The 24,088-nt window shown below is 42.3% G+C and overlaps 1 protein-coding gene across 1 annotated transcript in view; it reads right to left on the reverse strand.

Annotated features, from left to right (window-relative positions):
- Positions 1-24,088, reverse strand: part of SCTR (secretin receptor) — a 43,993-nt gene that overhangs the window by 10,245 nt on the left and 9,660 nt on the right. The window contains exons 2-10 of the mRNA XM_087712398.1: positions 23,570-23,699; positions 19,481-19,591; positions 18,362-18,480; positions 15,001-15,098; positions 13,392-13,527; positions 11,960-12,113; positions 11,233-11,293; positions 2,688-2,754; positions 2,373-2,464 (exon numbers count right to left, since the gene is read on the reverse strand). Coding sequence (XP_087568524.1) covers positions 2,373-2,464; positions 2,688-2,754; positions 11,233-11,293; positions 11,960-12,113; positions 13,392-13,527; positions 15,001-15,098; positions 18,362-18,480; positions 19,481-19,591; positions 23,570-23,699 — 968 coding nt within the window. The remainder of the gene's footprint in view (positions 1-2,372; positions 2,465-2,687; positions 2,755-11,232; positions 11,294-11,959; positions 12,114-13,391; positions 13,528-15,000; positions 15,099-18,361; positions 18,481-19,480; positions 19,592-23,569; positions 23,700-24,088) is intronic.

Below are 24,088 nucleotides of genomic sequence, written 5' to 3' on the forward strand. Positions count from 1 at the left end.
ATGAGACCAAACAATGCAGAAGAGCTGAAGACTGCTATTGAAGCATCTTGGTCTTCCATAACACCCCAGCAATGTCACAGGCTGATAGCTTCCATTCCACGCCGCATTGAGGCAGTAATTGCTGCAAAAGGGGCCCAAATCAAGTACTGAGTACATATGCATGCTTATATTTTTCAGAGGTCTAATATTGTTCTATGTACAATCCTTGTTTTATTGATTGCATATAATGGTCTAATTTTCTGAGATTGTGGATTTGGGGTTTTCATGAGCTATAAGCCATAATCATCACAATTATGACAAATCATGGCTTGAATTATCTTGCTTTGCATGTAATGAGTCTATCTCATATATTAATTTCACCTTTTAAGTTGCATTACTGAAATAAATGAACTTTTGCACAATATTCTAATTTTTTGAGTTTCACCTGTATATCTACCAAGAGCAGAAGGTGATCAAGGACTCCTACAAGTAAAGCAGACTGTGGAAAAAGAAAGACATAGCTTGAATGACTACATCCAGAAAAGTGAAGAACCAATGATTAAGGAAGTAAATAAAGGAGGCCTTCTGAAGACAACTAAGTCAAAAGCTGAATACAAGAAACAAGTAATTGAGAAGTGAGCTGAAAATTGGAAAAGCAAAACTATGCATAGCCAATACTTGAAACGTATTGAAGGCAAAGCTGACCAAAAGCTAACTTGGAACTGGTTAAGATCAGGAGTACTGAAAAAAGAAACAGAAGGCTTTATTTTGGCAGCTCAAGAACAAGTCTTAGCCACAAACTACATGAAGGCAAAAATTCAGCATGTTATCACCAACAGCAAATACTGCTTCTGTAATGAGAAAGATGAGACAGTCGACCATTTGATCAATGTGTGCAAGAAAATTTCACAAACTGACTACCTACAATGCCATGACCGGGTTGCTAAGATCATTCACTGGAAATTGTGCCAAAAGTTTGGATTTGAGTACAGCAAAAACCACTGGGAACATCAGGTTGAGAAGGTTCTAGAGAATGAAAAAGTAAAGATCTTGTGGGAGTTCAGAATCCAGACTGACAGGCACTTGGCCCACAACACACCTGACATAACAATAGTTGAAAAGAAAAAAGTTTGGTTCATTGACATTGCAATATCTGGTGATGCGCGAATTGAAGATAAGCAGCAAGAAAAAATCACAAAGTATCGGGACTTGCAAATTGAGGTTGAGCGACTGTGGAAAAAGAAATTGTGTGTTGTCTCGATTGTAATTGGAGCCCTTAGAGCAGTGATGGGCAACCTTTTTGGTGTGGTGTGTCAAAAATCGGCAAAAAATCGAGCATAACTCGCGTTGTGTGTCACTTCGACAAAAACATAATTTTGCGCAATTTATAGTTTAAACTACAAAAATGTATAATGGCGCTCACAGTTCCCGTTGGCACTCCGCTGTTCCCTGCTGTGGTGCGGTCGTAACCGACAGTCCCAGGAGTAGACTCTCTGTGCCGGCCTGACTGGAGAGAGGCACGCACTGTTCCCACGCTCCTCTCCTGCGGGTCCTCCCTCGCCACGCTGATGACGTGTGTGCACACGGCACGCACGCCTTACCAGCAGCCCCTGCGCTCAGAAAGGGGCGGCGGCGATACAGTAAGTGAGTGTGGGCGGGGGAGATCACACGTCCCACCCACCCCCATTCCTCCAGCACATATTCTTTCATCCTCAGCGGCCGTGCAGGAGCCGAGGATGAATCACATGAAATCCTGTGCGTGTCACCCCAAATGGCTACGCATGTCAGCACTGACACACGTGTCATAGGTTCGCCATCACTGCCTTAGAGCAATACCTAAAAGGCTACCTCGCTATTTGAAAATTCTAAATTTATCAGACTTGAACATTCTGATTCTACAAAAACCACCCTACTTGGAACAGCTTATATCCTCCGACGGTACCTTAACAGTTCCTAGGTCCTTGGTTAGGACTAGAGCTGTTGAGCTACCAACCAGCCCCAAAGGCTGTGAATCTCACCAAAGATTAACCACGTAATAATAATAGCCCATTTAATATTGGCTGATGCTAACAGGGTAGGTTCAAACCCTCCTATAGTTTTATGATGTACACTTGACATTTAACCTTCTACCAAGAGTTGCAGTTCTCTGTCACTTAGCTGGATCTCTAATTCCTGTTCTATTCTCTGCTCCTAATAACAGATGAGCATAAAAACAGGTGTCTTAAATAGAAACATTGATAGGTTTATCACTCTTCACTATAATGGGGCAATCATCCTTGGGGCAGTTTTCTAGACAGATCCATGGCATGCAAGCAAAGAAAACCTTCGCCCCCTGGTCATTTTGTTTGCTGTTGGTTGTTTATTTGTGAGGCTGTTTAAAGAAGCCTTCTTACTTGTATTGACTGGAGTCCTTGCCTCTTCCATCTGGCCATCGCAGTTTGCTCATCAGAATCCTTACAATATTAACAAATAGAATGAAATTGATCTACAAAACAAGGAAGCACAAGTGAGATGGAGGTAGTTCTTCACTACACTCATCCCATTCCTCCACCAGCATTTAATTACATCTTCTAGGATCACCCAGCCATTGTTGAGCATACAAGCTTTATCCTAGGTGACACTAATAATCTCAGCACCACAACATACATCGCTATAACTTGGTAGTGGGGAAATAGTTTATCTGGGAAATTACTGTGAAGTAGACTTACTGCAATAGAAGCCACCACCGGGCCTTGAATGAGCCACAGGGCATATGTAAGATGCATATCCCAGCACCTGTAAAAACAACAAACAAACAAACTTGCAATTGTTGAATGAGTAAAAGGGTCTCATTTAGAAAAACCGGTGGATGAACATCCTAGAAAACTCTGTTCTGAAATAAATATTTCATGGAGGGATGTAACCATCAGGTATGTCTTACTATCTGTCTATAGAAATTTACAGCAGGCACATATAATTATTAGAAAATTCAAGAGGGCACATTGAGAGGGTGAAGCAAAGGGACAGTCTTGTTTGGACTAGAGAGTTTGGTTCAAAGGGAGATTTGAAAGGCAGATGAACTCAGGAAGTTGCAGTGATGCAGCAAAGCAAGGAATAATTACACTACTCAAGGTTTTCACTTTTCTGTTGCTTGGTAGAACTGAAGGCTGGTTCACACAGGCACACGTACAGGTATCTCACAATTAGTATGAATCGAAAATTATAAATGGATACCAGGTTGCATTTAATGAAAGTCAAAATTCAGTTAATGTAAGACTGGTGGCCACACCATTGCCATTGGGGTTTTTGATGCTAATTGTTGTGTACAGAACAAGAAAAGGAGATGTTCTGTTTGGGGAAAGTTCAAAAAAGAAGGGGCTCATTTTGGAAAACCAGAGCAGAATATAGGAGATAGCTTTGGATATGGGCTTAGACTCTAGCTTAGCTTTTGTCCACTTGATTTATTTATTTTTAATATTTAAGGGGATTATTGATCTACAACATAGATAGGAATGATATTTAGTAACCTTGTTAAAGTTTGTTACCCTATTTTGGCTAGGTTTAAGCTGGAACCAATGACCCTGTTTTCCATAGAAATATCACTTTGAAAAGTGTGAATTTGAATAATGCAACCATTTTTTGTTTTTCATGATCAGCATTAATTGAGACCAACCTGTAGTTATCCCCTTGATTGTTGTGACACCAGAATATGTTACTTTGGATGGCCAAAGTAACCAAACACTAGTGGCAGAATTTTACCATCAAGCAAAGTAGAGTACTTATCAATGAACTCAATTCATAAATCCCTCACACACACCATCTTGGGTAATTAGATTTCCACAGAAAAGATTTTTATTTGTAACTTTTTTTCCCAGCATGATGCCACACTCCTTTATTGTACCTTATGGGACTGTTGTGAGAACAGAGGGAAATTCTTTACATATACCTCCTCCTCTGCCCAAGAACCTATATCTCCCGTGAGATTGTTTTTCAAACTTTCTGGAGCCCTAAAAAAGGTAAATTATGTGTCCTGATTTGATCATAAAAACTTAAGCTAAAATAGCTCTTGGGGGGTGTTGAATACTGGCTTGCGGGCGGAGCCGGTTCAATGTCTTCCCTGATTGGCCGAGACACTCGACGCCTCATTGGCTCATTGCTCAAACCCGGGGGTATAAATGTTTGGCGCGAACCACGCCAGGTTAATCATAGTTTACTCTGCTAGAATAAAGGTTGCTGTTTTACTACCTTCTTGTCGCGTCCTCCTCCTTCCGCTCCAAGATGCAAAACTGGCGACGAGGATGGGATGAGATTCCCGTGACCACAGAGAAGAACAAACCAGCTTGCCTCCGCGTTTGAATCATACCTTTCAGGTTAGGAACGCCGGCAGCGAACAAAATCTTCTCTGTTTCTTCTTTCCTTTTCCCTGGCTTTTGCATCAGAATGGCAACAGCGCTTCCTCCTTTCGCGCCGTTTGGGTCTGCGGGAGAATCCTGGGACGGCTTCATGGAGCGTTTTGAATGCTATTTAATCGCGTCAAAGAACAGGGCACAGACTGACGAGGAGAAGTGCAGTTTTTTCCTGTCTTGCTGCGAGCCCTCTATGTTTGCTTCTGCGAGAGCCCTGGCCGCTCCGAGGCCAGCTTACAAACTTGGGTGGGACGAGCTAATGTCCAGGTTGAGGGACCATTACGCCCCCTCACCTTCTTTGATTGCTCGTCGGTTTACTTTTCGCCGCCGAGTGCAGAAGCCCAGCGAATCTATCAGTCAGTTCCTCGAGGCATTGCGCACAGTGGCCGCCCAATGCGATTTTGCAGACCTAGAGGAGAATCTTGTGGAGCAGTTTGTATGCGGGGTCCGCGACGTACAATTGCGCAGCCGTATGTTCCGGAACCACAAGATTACTTTGGCGCAAGCTGTGGAGACTGCGCGAGCAGCAGAACTTTCTGAACAATCCACGGCCGACATGGAACGCCTTCAGCTGAAACCTTTCACGCAAACCGCTGCGGGGCCTTCCAATCAGACGAACCTCGTTGACGACCTCTCCCCCACGGAAGAAGAGGAGGAGGAAACCGTCGGACAGATGAGGACGCAGCCGAAGCAGAGGCCACATCAGCAACCACCGACGTCCGTTCAGCCAGCTTCAAACATGCCTTGCCGTGGATGCGGCGGCCGCCACAGCCGCGTATCTTGCCCGTTTCGTTCCGCTGTCTGCCGCCGTTGCCGAGGAGAAGGACACCTCGCCAAGGTTTGCCGGGCTCTCTTGCCAGCCCCATCGTTCATGCAGCCCAGCAACCAGCGTCAGACATTGCAACGCCGCCAACAACCACGTTCAGCGAGGCGAGCTGAGGACTGCTATTCAACCCACCAGCTCCCTAGTGCTGAGTGCGTAGTCTATCAGGCTTCCCACGTCCCTGCCGGTGGTCGCAAAATTAGCACCGTCGTTCGTCTTGAAGGTCAGCCTTGCCGAATGGAGGTGGACTCCGGGTCTTCCCGTTCCCTTTTATCTTGGGCTTTGTTTTCCCGCCTTTGCCCTAGGGTTTCTCAGAGTAAATTGCGCCCTGCCGGGGTCTCCCTCTTAGATTACCAGGGAAATGGGATTCCCACGGCAGGAATATTCCACATCCGGGTGGAATATGGAGATTTTAAGGGGAAACTTCCAGTTTTAATTGTTAAGGATAACCTGCCCGCTCTTCTGGGGTTAGATTGGTTCCCCGTTTTGGGCCTCACTATAGAAGGGGTGCATAGGGTAGTTCCCCGTGCTGTAGATAGCGTTTTGGATGAGTTCGCAGATGTGTTCGACGGGAAATTAGGTTGTTATAAGGGCACCCCCATTTCCCTTTGCCTCAATCCCCAGGTCGCGCCTATTAGGCTGAAGGCACGTAGGGTTCCTTTTGCATTGAGAGCAAAGGTAGATGCTGAATTGGATAAGCTTATAGAGCAGGGGGTAATAGAGCCCGTAGATCATGCCCTTTGGGAAACCCCTATAGTCCTCCCGGTCAAACCCGACGGATCGGTGAGGATATGTGCCGACTATAAGTCGACCATCAACTTGGCCCTGCAGGCAAATCCATATCCTGTTCCTGTAGTGCAACATCTACTTCACTCTTTGGGGCAAGGCCGCATTTTCGCCAAGCTGGATATGGCACAGGCCTATCAGCAGCTTCCCGTAGACGATGATGCGGCTACAGCCCAGACCATTGTTACCCATCGCGGGGCTTTCCGTTGCCGCCGCCTCCAATTTGGCGTTTCGGTTGCCCCAGGGATATTTCAGAGCCTCATGGAGCGGTTGCTCCATGGGATCCCAGGCGTCGTTCCTTATTTTGACGACGTCCTGGTTGCAGCCCCTAGCCACCTGGAACTCCTAAAAACACTGCGGGAGGTTCTTACACGTTTTAGGGAGGCTGGATTGAAGTTAAAGCGCAGCAAGTGCGAAATTGCTGTTCCCCAAGTAGAGTTTTTGGGATTCCTTATTGATACACAGGGCATCCACCCCACTCCCTCGAAAGTTGCGGCCATAAAAAACGCTCCTGCACCCACCTCGAGGGCGGAATTGCAGGCGTTCCTGGGGCTTTTAAACTTTTATGCCCCTTTTATTCCCCACAAGGCGTCGTTAGCTGAACCGTTACATCGATTGCTTGACCGGTCAGCGGCCTGGAAATGGGGTAGCCGTGAAGCGCAGGCGTTTGCGGCTATAAAGGACATTTTAACCTCGTCAGCAGTCCTAATTCAATATAGCGACAGGATGCCCCTAGTTTTAACGTGTGACGCCTCTCCCTATGGCATAGGGGCGGTCCTGAGCCATGTCCTCCCGAACGGCTCAGAGGCTCCTATAGCTTTCTACTCCCGGACGCTCTCGTCAACGGAGCGAAATTATAGCCAAATTGACAAAGAAGCTCTAGCTGCAGTGTCGGGTATTAAGCGTTTTCATGACTACCTTTACGGTAGGAATTTCACCCTTGTTACGGATCACAAGCCGCTTTTAGGCCTATTGGCGGGCGATAAGCCAACCCCCCCCATTTTGTCTCCCCGCATGACACGTTGGACTGAGTTCTTAGCGGCGTATTCATATGCGCTGGTATACCGTCCGGGTAAGCAGCTAGGGCACGCAGACGCCCTGAGTCGTTGCCCTTTGCCACAGACGGACACAGCCCTCGTGCCTTCTCTCTCCATTTTGTCTATTGCTGAATCCGATCTCCCCGTTTCAGCCGTGGATGTTGCAGCTTGCACAAAGGCTGACCCCATTTTGTCCCAAGTAGCTTCATGGGTGTTGAGGGGGTGGCCCGAAAAAAAGGTAGCGGAAGAATTTCGACCGTTTAAGGCACGACAAGCCGAACTTGCCCTTCACGGGGGTTGCCTTGTTTGGGGGGATAGGGTAGTGATCCCCAAAGTTCTACGGGCACGAATCCTGCCCGCGCTCCATAAAAATCACCCAGGTATAGCGCGAATGAAAGCTTTAGCCCGTAGCTATGTGTGGTGGCCCTTGTTAGACTCGGAAATCGCAGATTATGTAGGTAGATGTAGAATATGCCAAAATTCTAGGCCGAATCCCCCCACAGCTGCACCTCGTGAGTGGGAAATCCCTAGAGGCCCATGGTCCCGTTTACACATTGATTTTGCCGGTCCCTTTCACGGCCGAAACTTTATGATAGTGGTTGATGCTTACTCTAAGTGGGTGGAGTTGGTAATCATGACCTCCACTACGGCAGAGAGTACCGTGAGGGCTCTTCGTAAGATGTTCGCCACACACGGGCTACCAGATGTGATAGTTTCAGACAACGGGCCCCAGTTTACCTCCACTATGTTCCAAGAATTTTTGGCAGAGCAAGGGATTAGACACGCGGCCACAGCCCCGTATCATCCAGCTAGTAACGGTAGGGCGGAGCGCGCAGTTCGCTCAGCTAAAGAAGCTTTGGGCCGCATGGACCAGGGTGACTGGCAGGAGAGAGTGGCGGCCTATCTCTTGAGCCAGCACTCTACACCCTGTCCAACAACTAATAAAAGTCCTGCGGAGCTCTTGATGGGTAGGAGATTGCGAACCCCCCTAGATAGGCTCCATCCACTTTATGCAGGGGATTTACCGAGCAACTTGGGGGCCCTTCCGTCCCATACGTTTAAGTTAGGGGATCCCGTTTGGGCTCGTTCCTTTTCAGGGGATCCACGGTGGGTTCCCGCAACAATCACAGCTTTGACTGGCCCCTGTTCCTTCAGGGCCGGTCTGGCCGACGGAACGCAATGGAGGCGCCACCTGGACCAGTTAAGGCGCCGCCTCCCTGCGGAAATAGACGGCCCGGGCCCCCCAGACATTCGCCCTCAGCGTGAGCTACCCTTGATGACCTTATCCCCAACGGACTGCCTTTCCTCGGGGAACGGGGGACAAGCCGATACGAACTTTTCGGACAGACGTGCCTCATTTGGCCATTCTTTCCCTCAAAGCCTTTATCGAGACTCTGACCATATATTCCAACCAGATTGTACGGGTCCATCGTCGGATGCTCCGGCTGTTGCGGAGATACCATCTCAGACAATTGGAGCGCCATCTCTCGGGGCCGCATCACAGGATCACCGTTCCGCCACAGACTTGCCTCTGTTGGCGATTCCCCCCCCGACGACAGCTGTCGGGGAGCTACGAAGGTCGGGACGAGAGCGGCACCGTCCCACCTATCTACAGGACTATGTTTGCCCTTCGTGAGGGTACTTGACTAGGGGGGGAGGGGTGTTGAATACTGGCTTGCGGGCGGAGCCGGTTCAATGTCTTCCCTGATTGGCCGAGACACTCGACGCCTCATTGGCTCATTGCTCAAACCCGGGGGTATAAATGTTTGGCGCGAACCACGCCAGGTTAATCATAGTTTACTCTGCTAGAATAAAGGTTGCTGTTTTACTACCTTCTTGTCGCGTCCTCCTCCTTCCGCTCCAAGATGCAAAAGGGGGAAATAACTTTGAAGGACTTGCCAAAATGCAATTTCTTTTATTTCATTTGCTACATTTGATTCATTTCCCAATTTCTGAACTGGAATGCAGCCTCCTTTGAATATGAGCATTGCAAAATCTCACCCTATTGGATGGAAAATTCTCCAAACCAAAAAACATAATGGCATGCATTGCAGTACACTGATCATGTTTTAACAGCCAGTTTAGTGTAGAAGTTAAGGCATCTGGTGGAAGACAATGAGGTCTTGTCTCACACTTTTTAGGCACAAAGCCAGCTGGGTAAACCTGGGCCAGTCCCTCTTTCACAGTCCTAGGAAGGAAGCAAAAGGCAAATCACTTCTGAAAAACCTTGCCAAGAAAATTGTAGGGACTTGTCCAAGCAATGTCCCAGAGTCTGCGCTGACTCGAAGGCACAAAGTAAATGTATAGATCATATTTTAAGGGATTTAACTGCCATTTTTGCTAAAAGAAAATAAAATAGCTTTTTTTTAAAAAAAGTCTGTATTTTTATTTTATCATGCTAAGAAATGCAAATAATAACTGCTACACCTGTAATTATAGTGCAAAAAACTCCTGAAAATGTCATGTTCTCACAGAACAGTTCTAAGTGACCATAATGAACTCTATATAATCTGTTGATTCAGCTAAGGTCTCCTGCTAGCCCTGATAGCTAAATAACCCATTGAGAGCATTGCCAAATTGTGCTGCATATTGTCAGTCCAAAATATGTGCCATGCTATCATTTGGTGTATTGCTTCTTCAAAAACTCAGGCTAAAAATCTGGGTTGATGTGTTTGGCAACAAGAAGACGGGATCTCGGCATCTGATGAAATGCTAACTAATGTTGAATCTGTTTAGCCGAGCAGAAGGATCCAAATGGAGCCAAATAACCGATTGCTTGTGCCTGGGTAGCTAGATTAATCCAAACAGAGGGTAAGATCACTATCACTGAAATAAACTTGTTATTTTACTTCATTAATAAAAGTGAGTTCCAGGACAAGTAGCTAGCAGCAGAAAACATATCTCCCTGTGGTATCTATTCAACAGATATGAAAATGCTTTGAAACCGGATTAACTTGAACATTATCCATCATTAAGAGGGATGGGAACTGTCTTTTTGTAAAAGGTGAATTCTTAAATGAGAATTCTAGGGATTTAGACAAATGTTGTAGCCTCGTTGTAAGCTGCCCAGCGTTGCCTTGAACTGGGAGGTGCACAACATATAAATTTCATAATAAATAAATAAAATAAATGGCAGTTACTCTGTCCAACCATGGAACGTGGAACCCACTTCTTTCTATCTCCTTTCCTTTCCTTTCTTTTCCTTTCTTTTCCTTTCCTTTCCTTTCTAATCAGTCTGTATATTCCCACAGCACTTCTACAAAATTGCCACTCCTTTCTACAAAAGTATGTTTAAAAGGCCAGTTTGGTATAACTGCACAAAGCCCATGCTTCTCCTCTATCTCACAAAGCACTCTTGTTTGTTTCCAAAATAATTATCAAATTGTCATGCTCAGAACCCATCAGAGAGAAGCAGATATGATATTCAGAAAGTGGAATATAAGAGCTGGGGTTTTTTTAAATTAAGGGCTCATCTCTCTAACCGAATAGCAAAATTCCTTTCTTTTCTCAGAATCTCTGAGCACTTCACAAACAAACAAAAAAACCAGATTTTAAACCAATAACTACTCATACTGTGGATTGAGGAGAAACTTGAATACATACCCTGTTTCCCCTTATTTTCTTTGGATCCCTGAAATAAGCGCTTGGTCTTATTTTCAGGGAGGTCTTATTATTTTTGAGGTGCAGGAGGTGGTGAGCATAGTCACCTCATGGCTGCTACTGTGTTACAATATTTTAAGGGAGGGCTTATTTTTGGAGAAGGGCTTATTTTAATGCATGCGCTCAAAAGCCTGATTGGGCTTATTATCTGGGGCAGTCTTATTTTGGGGAAAACAGGATAATGTTTACACTCAGCCATAATATGTGATTTGTTTAGTTTTGGCAAACCAACATGAACCCTGCCATTCTATAACTTAAAAAAGAGTTCTGCTGCAAAACAGTCAAACCCTAAAACCAATTCTAGGTATCACAAAATAGATGGTTTCAAATATTACAGAAGTGATCCAGAAGCTGTTCTGGACAAATTCGGGCTTATTTTGAGGATAGATCACTTCCAGAATATCCAGAGCCATTTTTTTCAGGATCAAAACATTACTTGATGGCACATTTTTCACACTTGCGATACTTTAGTATTCTGCTTTATTCAGTAAATCACAGTTGGACCCAACCATGTCTTAGCATGATTTGCAAACAGACTACTGAGTTTGGAAAATGTGCTTACCCAGCATTTTCATGTAATAGTCTGGCTATGACCCATGCAATTACAAATAACTTTGGAGCACCTGCAACAGAGAAAACAATTCCGTGGTTAGTGCCTATTCTTAATGTAGAAGAAAAGTTAGCTTAGGTTAGCTGAACATTTTGAATAACAATAACAAAGTCTAATAACCTTATGAAAAGGAAAAATGGATCTGCCTAAAAATAAAAGAAGGATGGACCCAACACACCTAACAAAAAGCTGAAGTGCACAGAAATACATAGCCTTTCAAAACATCCTTACCCATGAAGACAATTTTCCTGCTTTCACAGCTGAGTGTTGCACAAACAATAAGGGTGATGGGTAAAGGTGATGGGAATTACAATCCAACATTCCTCTATAGCATCATATTTGGAGGGAATGATGTATACCTGTTTGCAGGTTCATATTCAGTTATATCAGTGGCAAGAGCTTGGGCATAAATCTCATTCCCCCCACCCCCAAGCACAGGAAAAGAGATGGAAGAGGACAAAAAAGTCCAGGACAAAGAAGAAGAGCAAAGAGGTGAAGAAGAGGAACAAACCAGAAGCAAAACAAAAAGGGGAAAAAGTGACCCAAAAGCAATGTAGGGGAGAGGGAAACTAAGAGACCACTGCCACGAAGTAGGCAAGGGGAGTAAGTTGAGGCTCTGCAATAGGTCACGGAACATCCCCAGACAACATGCTTGTCTGGTAATTATGTAGATGCTTACCCCATCCCAGAGCCACAAACCACCAGAAGAACTTTCGGTCGGAGAAGAAAGAAATGGCCAGCAGGCTGTGGAGATAAAGCCCTTCTACAAGAAGCCAACTATAATTTGCCATGATGCAGAAGTTAACAAAGGCTATGATCATCTTGCACCTGCCCTGAAGAGGAAACAAGAAATATTATAAATAAGGTGTTTTATTTATTTCCATTTTATCTTCTTTCCAGAGAACCTGTACCCCATTGCACTTTATTTATCAGTGGTCTATCAGTTCCCTAATCTCAATACCTTAGAAGAACCATACTAGATCAGACCGTCTGCATTCTGGCATTCTGTTATCATAGCAGAAGCATAAAAGCATGTCATAATTCTGATGAAATATGAAAATCACCACCAGAGTGTTCCAGAAGTCCTCATAAGGTAAAGGTAAAGGTTCCCCTCACACATACTGTATGTGCTAGTCTTCGTGACTCTAGGGGGCAGTGCTCATCTCTGTTTCAAAGCCAAAGAGCCAGTGCTGTCTGAAGACGTCTCCGTGGTCATGTGGTTGGCATGACTAAATGTTGAAGACACATGGAACACTGTTACCTTCCCACCAAAGGTGGTTCCTATTTTTCTACTTGCATTTTTACATTTGCATTTGCTTTTGAACTGCTAGCTTGGCAGAAGCTGGGACAAGTAACAGGAGCTCACCCCGTTACGCAGCACTAGGGATTCGAACCGCCAAACTGCTGACCTTTCAATTGACAAGCTGAGCGTCTTAGCCACTGAGCCACCGCATTCCTTGATGTCCTCATACTGGATGAATATTTTACTGCATACTTTTAAATTCATTTCCTAAGAGCTCTTAACATGGGATTTTTATTTTTCCACCAGCTATGGGCTAGTGTAGGATTTGGATCGGGTATCAATCCTGGAATCCTTTGAGTAGTAAAATTGCTTCTGCTTCAATTTCTTCTAAAGATAATCAAGATTATTAGACCAATTCCTGCAAATATTTGATCTCTTGCAGGGGACAGTACCTTGAGCAAGTATTACTAATCTTGCTACCTTAGCTTTTCTAGATAACACACGTCACTTTCTTCAGTCTGATATTAACTAGGAATTAACCAAAATTGTTTACAAATAAGTTTGCCCTATGTTTCTCCCCTGAGCTTATATGACTAATTAATCTATGCTGATGATTTTAATCAAGTTGTTACTGTCACAAAATCAAGGGCAAATTAAACACAATTTATGCCACTTTAAACACTCACAACTTCTCAAACAGCAACTTATTTAAACAAGAGAAAGGTACCAGAATAAGCAATGTGGCAATAACTTTCTCTGAGTTTAAAAGAGATGAAAGTGATTCCCTGCCCCCCCCCCCAGTTTTGTTCTCAAGTAGCTTTTTTGATGCTTTAATGAACGGAGTGGCTGTATATGTCTACTTTCTTACTGTATGTAATTCACAGTAGACAGCATCATCCGTGTCCTCTGACAGTATAGGGTCCTTGATAAAGTTTGCAGTCACCCTTAAGATGAAAGAAGCAAAAAGCTGTATGTGGATGTAATTCCTTGTACAGTGGAGTCTCCTATTCAAAAGGAGAAAAACCAGGCATTATGCAGGATTAGAATAGGTATTCTGATCAGCCACATGAAGGTTTAGGGAAAAGAGATCATTACTTTTTTTAATATATTCATAAACATTTTGAATACAGTATATTGTCAGGGCATATCATTTACAAAACAGCAAAGAAAGAAGAATTGTTACTATTGTTTATACTGCTTGGAATAATTTGCTTTAATCTGCAGCAGGCTTTTCAAGATCTCAGCCAGACATCTTTCCAAGTCTTCCTGCCTGAACCGATTCACTAATGGCACTGGGGACTACATGTAAGGGAGAACATATTGCCTAGATCCCAATTATATGCCAAGATGAGCACATTGCCACTCTAGCTTAATATTTAATGTTGATTAAACATTCAATCGATATGCTGATTAAATTTAAAATGTTGATTTTCAATGCTGGACGCCTCCTAGAGTCACTCTGTGCGAGTCAGGCAGCCATAAAAATCTACTTAATTAAATAAAAAAAATTGTATGGATTTATCAGATGGCTTATTCCTGAGGGTAAAAACTCAAATGAATTCAGCTGGACTAGGGTGAGTTCACAGACACATACATATACCATATTTTTCAGAGTATAAGGACACACTTCCCTCCCTCCTAAAAGAGGATGAAAATTTGGGTGGGTCTTATACTCCAAAAGTAGCTTTTTCGAAGTTTTTTCTCAGCCCTAAAGAGGTGCTAAAGAGTGAAGTGATCTTCCGTGCTTTGCCTGCTTTTCTCATTGCTTCTCTCTCCAACGATCAGCCCTGCTTTAGAAGCTGTTTTTTAATCCCCAACCAGGGGATAAAAAGCATGTGCACGTGTGCTGAAAACCAGCAAACTTATGCACTGAAGCTGACCAGACTAAGGACGCTAGCCAGATGAATACCTGGTAGACAGATTTTTTTTTCCTATTTTCCTCCCCAAAAACTAAGGTGCGTCTTATACTCCGTAAAATACAGTTTGCCACTGCCTACTTTCAGGATTTTTTTAAAAAAAACCAATTTCCCAATTTAGCCCTGGAATTTTCTGGCAGTGTCACAGCCAAGTACTCTTTGAACCTCAACCCTTTTTGAGATCATATGAGCTCTGCTACATCCTGCAATCTAGTTGGGCATCTGTATGGTAAAACTGAGAACTGTAAAATATGTTACTTTCTTGCACAAGGGAAACATGGTATAAAAATACAGAATCCACTCAACAAGTTAAATGCAGTATCATACGATCAAGTAAAAGCAGATGAAGCAGTATGATGGCACATTCTGAACCTATCATGGGAAAGCATTGCCAGATCTCTGATTCTCATCATTTCTCCACTCCCAACCTCACCAATAAATGGAACAGGATTCACAGTTTCTCAGTGTTTCACATCATTTAATACACAGAGGCATATTCATGTGGGCTATTAAACGATAAACAAAGGAAAGGGAAGAAATCTATGGATAATTCTTCCTCACCGAAAAGAAGCTAAAATGCCCAAGGCTGCTGCCAGAGCTATGAGGGAGATGCTGCTTCCAACAGTGTACACGGTCTCCAATTTCATTAGAAAAGATACCTGTAAGAAGACATCCAAGGATAATTTTTTTCAGGTAGGAGTTGTATTCATGCAAGCAGCTTTTCAATGTTGCTTAAAAAAAAAACAATCATAGTAATGTAACTTTTATTTGCAATAAACTGAATTGAGGCAAATGACTTTCTCTGCAAATTCTCTGGCAGAACTCAGCTTGATTGAAAATATGGGAGGAACAAAACGAAGAAATATCCCCAGCCAGGTGTATAATTCCTTTTAGCATATGTAAATCAGGAGTGGAATATACATATTACACTAGACCAGAATCATATATCTGTTGTTGCATTACGTGAATTAGATGTTGACTTTGAGGCAGATGCGATATTCAGCAGGTTCTGACCACTTCTGGAGCACCAGTAATGGAAATTTTGAGTACTTCGGAGCAGTGGTGGGTTGCTCTTACTGTCGCTACCGGTACGCTACTCACGGGGCCACACGTCCTGTTTGTGCACACACGCTGCACATGCATGCACAATCTACCACACTTGAGACACCCAGTTGCTCGTTGGGGCTTGCGCAAGTGCCACATGCTGTGCGCATGTGCGCAATTGGCTGGTTGCTTCAAAAACAGGTATAGAAAGTGGGCAGGGGGGCCAAACAAGCCACTGTACCTGTACACTGTCGCTGCTCCCAGCTAGTACCGGTACGGCCGGACTGGGAAGAACCCACCACTGGTTCGGAGAACCGGTAAATGTCACCTCTGACTTGCCCCGCCCCATCTATTCTCTGCCTCCCGAGTCCCAGCTGATCGGGAGGAAATGGGGATTTTGCAGTAATCTTCCCCTGGAGTGCGGTGGGAATGGAGATTTTACAGTATCCTTCCCCTGCCATGCCCACCAAGCCACACCCACCAAGCTATGCCACGCCCATCAAGCCACACCCACAGAACCGGTAGTAAAAAAAATGAATTCCACCACGGCTTTGAGGGTCGTGTGAACAACATGCCTCATATCATTGATTCCTACTGAAGTCACATAAGTATTCATCCATGTTGCTAGACCATGATTAGCCATGGTGTGTCAAAAAAGCCAAAGTGACTGAGTTTACACATAACTCTAAATTGTAAACCTTGGCTTACCAATCATAATGTCATGTTCACACATTAAATTGAGCCCCAAAGAAATCACATTCTGCCATTCCAACATTTTGAAAGGGCATGTATTAAAGAGGCTGTTGAATTGTGCAGTACTAAATTGGATCACTAGGTGTTGCTATTTACAATTATTTTTCTTACATGCAGCAGTTCTATTGTCTCTGAATCCAAGTAGCCAAGCAGAAGGAATAAGCACTTATAGACTAAAGATGAAAGTAACCCCCAAAAATACATTTTCTGTAATGATAATAAAACATCTTTGTTCCTTGGATTTTATATCCCACCTTTCTATACCTATTTAAATGGAATATAAAATGCTTAGTGCCTGTGCACAACAATTGCAAAGGAACTTAATTGCAAAATAAAATCAGCCTCATAAAACACAACCACTGAGAATAAAAGAGCCCATTAAATGACTGCAAAAAATAAAACTCTCTTGGGCCTGCTTAAAAGAGGGCAAGGAAACAAATGATGATGACATCCCACTGTTTGTATATTGCACCTTCTGATCTCAGTCTGTTGGCAGCATGCTCAAGTAACTTAAATTTTCAGGCAGTCTGCCAGGACAGCTCTTCATGAAAGCTGCTGTAGTAATCTATTCTGTAATTAAGTAGAGTGTCAAAAACAAAGGCTTGATCCAATTCCTCCTTCAAAGGGCATAATTCACTAATGAGACAAAAAAGAGAATATGTATTCCTGCCCTTCCTGTGTGACCTACCTATCCATTTGCACATCCGTGTTTCAAACTTGTAGGTTTAGGGAAGTTGAATCCTTCTTCAAAGTTTGAGGAACAGATATATGGGTGCCCCATGAGCTCTTAAATTGGTGAGTTTCGAGCTAAATTGGTCAGGTTGGCACTCTATTTATCCTTCAGTGTGTTTCATTGAACCCAGTTCTTCAGTTCCACGAGGTCAACTGAGTGCAATTGTATCAGCAAAAACAATATATTTCAGAGATATAGGACATTTCCAGGCAAGTAGTTTTTCTGATCTACCAATCCTTCTGAACCCACTTTAAAATGCACCTACTGAATGAGATGGCTTCAAGCTATTTTCAGACCTATACAGAATATTAGGTAGTATAGGGCAGTACAGAGTTCACAGAGAATCTCCCATCAATTACTGCTTGCTATTGTCCAATAGCTGAGCAGAAAGAACAGTCAGCCAATTAGAGGTCACTTGACAGCCAATCACTGACTGCCTACATCCTCTCTCCCTCTTCAGATCCATGCCGTTCAAAAAGTCTGTGTTTGCCATGGTGGCAATCCTTGTGGCCTTCACCATTCCCAATGCCGATGTGATAATAAGTCTGCATTTGGAGTTCTTCCAATCATAACAGCATGGTGCTAGGATCTCAGATCTTTATGAGCCTTGCTGACACATTGGTCAGAATGCAGTATTGCAGGCAAACTCTGCCCAGAGCCTCCTGATGAGACTCAAGGTTGATTCAGCTTTCCATCCTTTTGAGGTTGATAAAACGAGGACCCAGGTTGTTGGGAGCAATATGCTGACTCTGTAAATTGCTTAGAGAGGGCTGTAAAAGCACTATGTGGTGATACATAAAATCTAAGTGCTATTGCTATGAGAAGATGGAAAGCTGGAAGAGCCAAGAATATCCCTTCAATAGAGCTGAAACAGCAACACTATCTTTTTCTGAAGTTGAGTTTGTTGTCTTGAAACAGCAATTTTGCATCCGTGGTGATATTACTGATGTAGATACAGAAGTGGACTTTCTTCTTATGTTAACTTTCTTCTGTGAATGCTAAACAGTGGCCAGACCTCAGTATATGTGCATGTCATTTTTTGCATATTCAGAGCTAATTTATACACCTGCAAAATTTGAATATGCTTTTTACACATTCAGAAAATATTTTAACTCCCCCCCCTTTTTTTCTCTCTTTTTTTTTGTTGGTGCTCATATACCAGTGATTGGATTCAGCTAGTTCACACCACTTCGGGAGAACCGGTTGTTAACTTTCTGAGCAGTTTGGTGAACTAGTTGTTGGAAGAAATTATTAGGGCAGAGAACCGGTTGTTAAATTATTTGAATCCCACCACTGCTCTACACAAGGATCAAATATTAGACCAATTTTCGAGCTTGTATAAAGGACTTTCTATCACATGCAGAAATATTATAGCTGAAGAGGTGAACTCACCTTAGATTCCCACTCAGTTATAGGGGCATTAAGTTGTTTGGCATTTAAGCCACAAGCAATATATGGTTTGGGATATTTTTCTGACCAGCCTTCTCTGGTGCAATTACGATACATAAACCCTGTATTGCAACAAGAAGAACATGGAAAAAACCCCGATAAATTACGGTAAGCAGTGGACTATAAATAAGAGGAAAGTATAGTTTTCAATATACAATCTAAATTATTTGATTTTATTGTTAAATTAAAGCAAATATTGATTATAATGCGATAAAAAGGTCTAACATTACTTCCCATTTCCTTTGTTTAGGAAATTATTTTCTTAAAAATAATCTATTTTATTTTATTTTTTTTAAATAGGAAGCCAGAGCTAAAATAAAGATACACACAAGACCACACAGAAGGTTTACAGCTGTGCAGTGGCCTAGACAACTACCAAGAGTCACTTTGAGTCTTGTAGGAAATAAACAAGCAAGAAAGAAAGCAAATCCTTGGACCTGTTACTGTTTTGCTTTTTTAATGCAACTCTCAGAGCGCAACCTACAGTGTTTTTGTGCCCAAAATGAGCAACTATGGTCCTGGGCTTTGGGGATGAAAAAATATTCTTTATATATAAACAGAAGTTGGTCCAATACAGTTTGAAAAGTAGGCTATGTCAATTCTGAAATGAGCCTGGCTGAAGCCATCTTGTCCTGCCTCACAGTTGCCATGAAGTCTGAGAAAGAAGGGGAGGGGGGAAGTAGATAGCCCAGCTTGCAGTCAAAATAAAAAGTTTTCCTGTGGGAACAAAGGTCATCGTAACAGGTGCCTTGTGAAGGAGGAGAGGAGCTGGCCAGCCATATTTATTGGACAATGTGACTGATGACACAAGGGAGGGGGGTATTATTCTTTTAATTAGGTGAAAACCATGGGAACTTTCAGAGTTGGTTTTCACCGGCTGTGCTGATATGATGTATCCAATAAACATATCCTTTGGGGAATCTACCTGCCTTGGAGTTATGCTTTCAATGGGTGCGTTACTCAGAATGCTGACAGCCTAAGTCCTTCAGTTCCAAAAATCTAAAGTAATTCCCCAAACCTTTGAAAATGTGTGTGACCATTAAATCATGGTTTTCATGTTACCTGTTTGTCCAGTGACTATTTGAAAGGCTTGGGGACAGGGTGCACTAACAGTTTGTCCAATGGAAGCAGACAGCCAACAGGTAAGATTATCCCACATGCCAAGGCATCTGCCTAAGGTACAAGAACACAAACACATCAAAATAGTAAATAAATCCCACAGAGAGGGGGAAGGAAATCGCAACACAATCCAGATGCTGCGCTTGCATCAACCAGTGTGGGGAAAATCAACTTCTAGCACTAATGATGTTACCTAGTTGGGTAATTAAATGCCTGCAAGAAATCAGCCAAGGTCAAAGAGCATCAAGGGCCTGCCGTTTCGGCCCTGAGTTACAGATATTCTCCTTTATTGATAAACCAGTCTCTGTGAAGCAGAGTAGAAGTGAGCAATAGCCTCACACCATGATCTTTAGCCTTCTTGATCTTGAGCCAAGGTGGCGCAGTGGTTAAATGCAGCACTGCAGGCTACTGCTAGATCAGCAGGTCAGCGGTTCAAATCTCACCGGCTCAGGGTTGACTCAGCCTTCCATCCTTCCGAGGTGGGTAAAATGAGGACCCAGATTGTTGGGGGCAATATGCTGACTCTCTGTAAACCGCTTAGAGAGGCCTGAAAGCCCTATGAAGCGGTATATAAGTCTACTGCTATTGCTATTGCTATATTCTTCTTTCTGATGTCATAAGTATTTTAGAGCTTATAAAAATATATTAAAGAGTTCCTCCTATTTACCCTGCGTCTCACAATGCACTTGCTGTAATTTAAATCATTTTTATGTGATCAATCATTTTTATATGATCGTAATTTTATATATAAACCAAACAACACAGGTTTTGGCAGACTATCAGCCTCCATTAACTAATGCCAGTAATCACAAATCATGCCATCCCAGGAGCCTTTATTAATGGACTGCTGAGTGTGCTAAGAAGAAAGGGAGAGTTGAATTGGTCCTCTTATCTTCTACTAAAGTTCTACCTTTACTTAGGTGTTCAGAGCTGTGTGAGATTACCAAGGGAGGGCAAGGAGCAAACATATACTCTAAAAGAAGACATGAGTGGGATAGATATTTCTGAATTCAAGGTACTGATTAATAAGGCATGCAAGGCCATTATTTTGTTTAGACAAGGGCTGAGTAGGTCAATGAAACCTAATTAATTAAAACCAGGAAGAAGTGCATTCATATTAGTCTTCAATCAACCATTGTTCCAGAAATCTCTTTCCCAGAAGGCAGCTCTATTGCTAATCCTCCTGAATATTTAAGTCTACTTCATCATATCATGGGACATAAATCCACCAAACAGATCATTCTTTTTACACAAGGTTTAATTATATTCTAACTCTTTTGGTACTGTTGCTCTCTTTAGGGAGCTGGGCAGTGTGCTTTCCATCATTCAGAAGAAATATAAAAAATAGTAAAGAGGTCATCATATTTAAATCTTTATTTTCTAGTGTCCAATATAGTTACTGTGATAGTTCAAAATTGTGGCATCAGAGGAAGGTTTTAGAAATTTGAGGCAAGTTAGAATAGAGATTTTGACAAACAAACTATTCCCAATATTGATTTTTGAAAGTTAATCTCAACTCTTCTTCTTCAATGGAACTGGAATTCTTTCATTTTCTTTCATTCCTCACATCCTTGCTCCTATAGGACATCAGAAATTTAAGCTAGATCTATACAACACACCATGGTTTTCTGGATTCACAGGACATGCTGAACCATAAACAAACCATAAATTAGCTGAACCATAGTTTACCCAAGTTACACAAGCCTATCCTTAGCACTAATCCCTAGTCTGAGTAGTATCTATAAATGTAAGTAGAAACAAAGACAATAGATAGATAGATAGATAGATAGATAGATAGATAGATAGATAGATAGATAGATAGATACATACATACATACATACATACATACATACAGTGATGAAATCTAAAAATGTTCCCTACTGGTTATGTGGACGTGGCTTGCGACATGGCTTGGTGACCATGTCACTGGGTGGGCGTGGCTTGGTGGTCATGTGACCGGGTGAGCTCAAAAACCAACTTTCAAACTTCACACACATAAACAACACAAAAATCACACATCTGACTCATACACAATACAAAAGCACACAAAATGGTCCCTGCAACAACAAGCAGGAACCTCACAGAGCCACAAAGAGCTCAAAAACCAATTATCACACTTTACACAAAATTAACACAAAAGCTACACAACTGACTCTGACACAACTGACTTACACACAATGCAGAAGCAGTTGGACTTCACACAAAATGGCCCCTGAAACAAGCCTCACCCAGTCACGGTGAGTGAGAGAGAGAGAGAAGGAGGGAGGGAGGGAGGGAGGGAGGGAGAGAGAGAGAGAGAGAGAGAGATTTATATACATATATATGAAAGGCAGAGGCAGAAGCAGAGATATACAGAGAGATAAATTAACAGTTTAACTTTCCAGTTTCTCTACAGGATATTCTTCTCTGATCAGTATAGCTACAGAACTAATTACAAATTAGTGTTTGGTTCCCCCCTTAATTAATCTTTTATTCCTTATATGGGATTATTCTGATCTTTCCTTCTTCCTTTCTTATAATTCTCCACTTCCAGAGTACTTTATAAAAATAACAAATGGGTAAAGAGAAAGAGAAGAACTATGGATTAAGCGTGCTGATGAATATTAAAACAATACCAAACAATACCAAAATAATGTCAGCAGATAAAGTGAACTAGTATAAATAAACAGAGAAAAGGTTATGTAGTAAAGAGATGATGACTATAGCTATAAAATAAGAAGATTTTGATTCTTGGAAGAAAATCTAGACAATACACAGACACACAGATGAAGCTGTACCTAGGCAAGTTTTAATGTTTAGAGATGTTATGCTGATAACTAAGATACATATTATCAAAGCCAGGGATTTCCAATTGTAAATGAAACTGGACTAGAGGACTCAAAATATGGAAATACTCTCGAGAGCTTTGAATTGCCAAAAGTAAAATTTTATTGGATACACCATTTTGGTATTGAAGAATCAAAACCAGCTCTGGTTTTCCCATGCAAATACTTGCTTAGTTAAACAATAGCTTCCTTACCCCCACCCCACCCCAGGATGTTCACACTGTCCAGTTATGAGACATCCTTTTGTTATGGGAACCATTCACCTCCTTCTCAAGCATGTGCAGTGGTGACCTTGATCTGTGCACCAAATCTCAGCATTCTGTTCCTTCCCTCCCTCCAGTTCATTGGCAAGTTGAATAACAATAAGATTGGAAAGAAGCAAAGCAGTTCAATCTTGACAATGAGTTTACAAGAATACTAAGAGACAATTTTTTAAACTGTCCCAGTGAGTCCCAAAAAGCAACAGAATTCCTGGACAACAAGATGTTTACAAGACATGGTAACTGAATATACAGCTGTTCTGCAATTTTAGGTAATCCAAATTTCTCTTGCTAAATTTCAAATAGTTTAAGCTTCTGTTTCTCAATCTAAACAAGTGTAGGATGTATGGATTTCAATCCCCATGGCTAGCTGGGGAATTCTGGGAGATGGTCCAAATATCTTGAAGTTGCTGAGGCTGAAAGACTGCTTTAAAGCACTGATAAATAACCTTGTCTGTCCATTAAATTTATTTGCAATTTTCAAACGTATTCCAGATTCATATTATTTAAGTGAATAACTTATTTTCTTGGATCCCATTCAGCTGTCACACAATCCTACCCCAAACTAATCTCTGGTTATTTTATCAGCATAATTTACTGTGTACCTATTACCACCTTTTGAATTCTTATTTTAATACAAGTCCACAATGATCTAGATCAGAGGTCAAGATCAGGGCTGTCAAACTCCTGGTCTGTGGGCCGGATGTATCACTTGCCTAGTTTAGCGAAGTGGGGGGGGAGGGAAGTCCCGATGCATCATGTGACGCTGCTGTGACGACGTGAGTTTGACACTCCTGGTCTACATCATTGTGGACTTCAATTCCCAGAATTCCTCAGCCAGCATGGCTGATTGAGGAATTCTGGGAATTGAAGTTCACAATTCTTAAAGTTGCCAAATTGGAGACCCCTGATCTAAATGGCATAAAATTCATACTCTGGAACATACCTGCACTCCTCAATGATTCATTTCCAGCTGTTCTGTTTGCTTCTTCCTGGGCAAGTGCTGAGGTGCACAGTTCTTCTTCCATCCTCATGATTTTTTTGATTTCGCATGATGAAATGAAAGCTGCAATCTGCTATATTAAAAAGTATCATTTTATTACTCTTTTGTTACTCTGATTACAAACTACTGCGGCTGGTTCCTTTTTTATATAGTTATAATTTCAGCATTTTAAAGTAACACAGTGACTTGTTTGCCTTCTGAACTCAACTAGAGCCCAAACTCATTAGAATTTAATCCCGGGATTTGTTTGCAGAAGTGGGGAACCATCCCCCCCCCAATTTTTTTTAACAATCCCATAACAGTTCTGGACAGGATATTCAAACGTAAAGACAAAATGGTTACTTAAATTCCAATGTAGATAGATCTTTTTTTAAATTGCTTTTCTCAGGTTTTCATGTTACACCTAACTCCAATCAATGAATCACATAATTCCAGATGAAGCTTATAGCACAGTCAAAACCA

The sequence above is a fragment of the Thamnophis sirtalis genome, unplaced genomic scaffold (assembly GCF_051295495.1).
Source record: "Thamnophis sirtalis isolate CommonGarterSnake01/CBP01778 unplaced genomic scaffold, rThaSir2_p1.2 scaffold_1, whole genome shotgun sequence".
NCBI lineage: Eukaryota > Metazoa > Chordata > Lepidosauria > Squamata > Natricidae > Thamnophis > Thamnophis sirtalis.